General features: G+C 40.3%; 1 protein-coding gene across 2 annotated transcripts in view; it reads right to left on the reverse strand.

Annotated features, from left to right (window-relative positions):
* LOC136441181 (stomatin-like) overlaps positions 1-4,547 on the reverse strand; it is a 49,211-nt gene extending 44,664 nt beyond the window's left edge. Inside the window, exon 1 of one of the 2 annotated variants that reach the window (XM_066437318.1) lies at positions 3,792-4,547. In XM_066437318.1, coding sequence (XP_066293415.1) covers positions 3,792-3,915 — 124 coding nt within the window. In that variant the 5' untranslated portion in view covers positions 3,916-4,547. The remainder of the gene's footprint in view (positions 1-3,791) is intronic. The other variant, XM_066437316.1, reaches the window with a different exon arrangement.
* Between the last annotated feature and the right edge of the window lie 1,453 nt (positions 4,548-6,000).

The raw sequence follows: 6,000 nt of genomic DNA on the forward strand, positions 1-6,000 counted from the left end.
CTCTAAAACGACCCTAACCATTGCGAATACAGATGAAATTATCATACTGTAGGACGTATGTACAGAATTGGGCATAAGCTACATCTCCCATCTATGTTGATTCTCATTCATTTGCAGTCACCCACTGCCTGCCTACATTGGCTACAAAAGCATATCCGCCCACTGTTAAACTTCCGTATATTACATTTTCTGCAACGCATCAAGCTTTAATCTTTCGAGGCACAGCTGGTTCCAGCTGTAGCAAGATCAATATCCGGTGGAGGCGTACCCCCCCCCCCCCTTCGCTCTTCTGACGTCCCAGGCGTAGGGTGGGCAGATGATAAAGTTTGTAGTCAACATCAACGGTCTGTATCAATGGTTTGTGTCATCGCTAACAGAACATTAAAAATGCATTCGACCAGCCACTTCTGCCAACGTATTTTTTCTTTACACAATATTGTGTTCCTTCCAAAGTATTTAACTCATTATGATTATCGTTTCATAAGAATAATGAAATACAAGTTTTATAGCTGTTGTATAATGCTATAGTACTTAGCAAGATTTGACAATTTTCTTGAACTAAACACATCAGACCTAGATCTATATACGTTTCAAAACTATCCGTTAAGTTAATAAGAACCCCCCCCCCCCTTCAAAGTATCGTTGAAGTGAACATAAATATTAGGCTGAAGGTAACGAGACTCTGTAGTATGGTCGATTTTCTTGTGCATAAAACCTGATTTCTTAATAATAGGATTATTTGTTTTTATACCACACATTGTCTTATACCATGCAACATCACACAAATATGTGTAAGCCATTAAAAGTAACATGTGGGCACGAAGAGCCAAATAGCGGTCGTGCCGCATTTTCCTTGTGGTAGTTTTACAATGATCATCCATAAAGAATCAGAAATAAGGATAAAAAGAAGGCGTAATAATACTCCTTATCCTTTGTATTCGGCTATTGGATGCCGTCACCTCTTAACACCGCATCGATACGTCACTGACAGCTACATTTTTAATCAATATCTGCCTTGTCATTGCAAAAAAAGTCATCTAAAATAGCCATAATACTATAGGTAATTATCGTCAAAGGTAGAGTTCCAAATGTTAGGATGATTGTAATTGTATATAGTGCAGAGTCCGATTGCTGTCGTTCTAAATCAAAATATTACATAGAAAAAATATCAAAAACCCATCAAAATGTTACCTTTGGGGCAAAAGAAAATCTCTTGGGCGTAATTTCTAATCCCTTATGGGAACACGCATGGATTACCAAGCCACTGTTTCGTGTAAAATTATAATTGATTGCATTAAATGTGTCATGTCATTGCACGCTTCGCTGCATTCTGTCAAGGGGAGACCAGCTTACACAACAAATGTTCTGCATGCAAGTCATCAAACTATTCGTCAGCAGTGTGGTGGATTCACATACTAGTTGGTCCAATTGTGAAATATTGGTAGATTCAGCAACTTTATAGCTCTACATTTATGTTGCTCAGTGTGGCAAAATCAGTCTTTTTCGAAGTTTGGTTCGTGCATGATATATCGAACGTTTTAGATATTACGTACATTTGCATTTACAATTCAAGCAATGATCATCTGGATGTTTTGACATCTGGTTTATTGAAATATAGATAAATCGCAACGGTGGAAGGTTTCAAAGATATGACTCCCAATACGACTCAGTAGTTTAAGATGTTGGCACTGTCTTCGAATATGATTGTATGCCAAAACGAAGCACCATATTATGAAAACTCCTTCTGTCGCATACGTGTCCCGAATCTTTGGCATCTGTTCGTGATAACATTTACTTGAATTAATCTGCGACACAGCGTTGGGTTTTCCTGGTTATGGGTAATCCACTTCCCCTAAATGAAGCCACCGAGTCTAACAAATGGACATGGTCAACGCCAAAAGCGTGCTGGTTCATTCTGGTATTGGCGTCACGCCCAGCCACGCATGTAAGATGGGAACGATTCCCCTTCATGCATTATAGATGGAGCCAATATAGTCCGGCCCGGACGGCTCAGTTGATGCCTTCACAATACACTCTGGAATTCTATTCACTAGCATCAATGAGCAAACCTCAGAATCAAAACAAAGAAGGAGAATAACCCCCGCCATATCATTCAACAGTGAACAATGTCTCTGCTTAATTCAAGGACGGTAATTGAATGCAACGATGCCATCTATCAATTTGCCCTAAGGAATGACGAAGGAGGTAATATAAGGGCGTTTGTCCGTGAAAAGTGTCCTACGCCACATCATACCGAGGGTAAATTGGGATCAGCTGCAGGAATGGCGGCTGATTGGCTACATAAACATACGGGAGGACAGGGCCGCAGTAAACCCGGTAGAGTTATTGGATGTCATACGGGTTTTAATGGGCCTGCCTCAGAAGAGGAAAATGGACGACTAATGGGAATCCGATATCCTATTTGACATTGTCATCCAAGAGCGGACTCTTTTAACTGGCAGAATACTGACCATTTCCTGTATGCAAATCGTGTATATCCTTTCTTTTGACTACCTAGAAGACATTGCTGCCCATGTTTACATCGCTACATCTATGATAAAATGCCCTAAAACAGCGCTTTGGTTTCTCTTCGTAATGTTTCCATGTCAATACGGCATGTATAGCAGCGTCAGCTTCCCAAATATAGGCAGTAAAAATGGTGACTCGGTTCTTAATAAATGGTAGTAAAATCCCTTGCCTATAGTCTGCAATATTGACTACGATGCAGTTCTGGTAATGCTTTATGACAGCGGTAACGTGTAATTGTGACCATTACTTTCACCATAAGGAACGAATAAATTCTACCGTGTACGGTTATGGCATTAAGGTAAAGGACGCCAAACTAAATAATATATTCAAGCATACGTGAAAAGGAATCTTAAGAAGGCTGTTTAACAATCAAGAAGCCTCAACAACAAGCACAGTATGGTTTGTGGCATGGCATACTGGCATATAATACTGTATACGAGGAGTGTGGTATTCTATATGGCACGGTGTACAGGGAATGTAGTATTTTAAATAGTATGGCATACAGGGCGTATGGTATTGTAAATAATAAGTTGTACAGGGGATCTGTATTTGCCATACCAGAAGAACTGCAGTTTTGCATTAACTCTAAGAGACGTTGTGCAAAGAAAGTGAAAGCTTATCTGCACCAAATGATAAAGTGTTTCTGGTCCGCTAACCAGATTGCTGAAATGGTCTTCCGATTGACTGAATTAGATAAAAGCCACGTTGGTGCCGGTGGACTGGCTAGAGCTGATAATGAATTAATCAAAACACAGTTACAAGCACATAAGACACGACACCGAACGTAAAGATAGACACAGCAAAGTCTGAGCATTAGTATATCTGCCCTCTAAAGGACACTCTTTGATATACCCATGAGCTAAATTAACGACTCCTCTGCGTATTGCTGGGTCAAAGGGCTGCAATCGTATCTTGCACGGGAGCTCTTTATTATCCATCTATAATTCAACGCTATGAAGTTGAAAACTATAAAACAAATCCCTCAAGAATCTACTACAGACGTTTATATGACCGACATAACTACTCCTAAGTAGCGTTTTCCACAGCTCTTACCACAGATGTTAAAGAATAATTGTAGAAGAGTCTGAAAAGCCCTTATGTAGTTCATATGTTTACCCCAACACGTTCGTTCTCCTGTGAAAAACCATTGCGCAGTGAACAGCATAAGAATGTAAAACGTTAACTAATATAGTATTCGATGGTGGTCTCAACAGAGGAGAAAGCCCACTGGGGTTAGCCGTCGTGCACCAGGTAGCACTTACCTCCGATGACTTGGTCATTCACAATGCTTCCGGGGGGTGCCCGGGCTCTGGGTCCCTTAGCTGACCCATCGAGCTCGGTCTTCCCCCCTTCCATCGCTACCAGGTTCTTGCCATTTGCAGCCATCGGCCGTCAGTCCCTCTCGCACCTTGCTTCAAACACCTAGTGAGCAGCAGACAACGGCGGTCCCTCTCAGGTTAATGTTTGGGCAATTCTCTACCACGATATCTCTCTTCCTCCTCCTCCTCGCCGACGCCGGGCCGAATCCCAGGAGGTTCCTACTAATAGCTTATCCGCGATCGATCCCCGTTTATCAAATCAACAGAGATGCCGCGGCAAGAATCAGCTCCCCGGACCTTCTCACACAGCTTCGGCAAACAAAATGAAGCTGTTCTATCAACGTGACAGTTCCCGTTGGCTAGCGGCGATGCTGAAGAACGACTGGGCATGTAAATTCAATAACAGTCAAAGATGTTGAAGCTAATTGCGTTCCAGTGTCCCCGCCCTATGGCACTTACGATCGATCCAAGCCTCCCTCCAAATAGTCCCTGGTAAAGGCAGTAGATGAGGGGCGGACAACAGATCCCAACTACACAACTAGGGCGTGCAACATAGATATTGTCTGCAACCGTCTCTACCCCCTAAAGGATCATGGAAAAGCCTTTCTCTGGAAGTAGATTGTACAGTACACGAACCGTGTCATATTGAAAGGCCTTTGTTCGCAGCACTGATGCCCCTTCTTCATTGTTTTATCCATGAACAGATTTAACGTGCTTATCTTGTGGTTGGCCACCTGATGTATCACTATCTGGTCACGTGGTCCTTTGTAAGCAAACCATTTCATTTGAATTAATAGATGAATACTCAAAACTATACATTTCTAAAAATACTCTCATCATTTTTGTTGCCGCACCTACTGTATACTAGTATACGAAGACAATGTCTGCTTCGCGGAGAATGTGCTGTCTGTAATCCAGATACTAGATCATTTCTAATGACACGCCTAGGTGATCCCTAGACATGCTTCGCATTTGAAGCGTGAAATGAACCATCTATTCTCCGCAAGTTTACCGGTCCCCATAGATCATACCGTAAACTGGTTATGCAAATTACCTCATTGGTATGTCGATGACGTGTTGTTTCCTTTTTCGAAATCTTAACTAAAGGACAATGTGGAGGCGATGCATATATTCGAGGTACCAAACATGTCAATATATCATAGTCTCCTGACTTTCGGCGTACTTAAAACTATCATTTACGCCACATGGATAATCAGATAAAAATGTTGTATATATTGTATAATGGAACTACAGTATTAACATACCTACATTTGCTGATGGATATATATAAGAACTTTATTGCACGACAAGTGTGCACGGCACAAAGTAGGGCAACAACTCTTAAACATAATACAAAATAGAAGTATAGAATATGACCAAATAATTAAAACCTGTTTATAAATACGATGTAAGCCAATGAAACAACAGTTGAGCCAATGAAAAATGGATCAGCTCAGTTCAAAAGTTTCGATAGAGTAAGTGCGAATTTTGAAAAGGGGGCAAATATGTTTTTGCAAAACTACCAAAATAGTATACCAAGATATGGATCAACATAATCTACACGGAAAACCCTTTTAACCAACTGGCAGCAAGGAATAGTGGTGTCTTTATTATCAATATGAATTGGGGTATCATTCAGGCATCTATTTTAGCAAAAGACGGGATGGCTCTATTCTTTTTGCCTCTCTCTTTTTAAGTACTCATCATACAATGACAAACTAGAGCATAAATGTTGTATTTGTCTAAAAGATTCAGTGCTTGCAAATCTTCAGAAAAGTATAAATCTAAAGCCTAGAAATGTCAAGCCACTATCCTAAATTAAAACAACTGCAAAGTAACCCCTCCCCTGTTAAAACAAATATACATGCATTACAAATTCCCCAAAAAAGTTTAAGTAAAACATATATTTTTATAAAATTATATACACCGCGAAATATAACCGTCAAATATTAATTAAGGCTAGGCAATCTAAATTTGCTTAATTTTTTCCGTTTGAAGGTATCATTATCATCAAGTGTTTTCCAACATAATTCTACATGTATTTAGTATATACAGTAGGGTCTGATTCGTTTCTTTAAACGATAACAATCATTGAAGCGTTACAGGATATTTCTCATCTTCGGAAGTTGCTTTTTTTTTGGGTCACCCTAGC

This window comes from Branchiostoma lanceolatum, chromosome 9 (assembly GCF_035083965.1).
Source record: "Branchiostoma lanceolatum isolate klBraLanc5 chromosome 9, klBraLanc5.hap2, whole genome shotgun sequence".
Taxonomy (NCBI): Eukaryota; Metazoa; Chordata; class Leptocardii; order Amphioxiformes; family Branchiostomatidae; genus Branchiostoma; species Branchiostoma lanceolatum.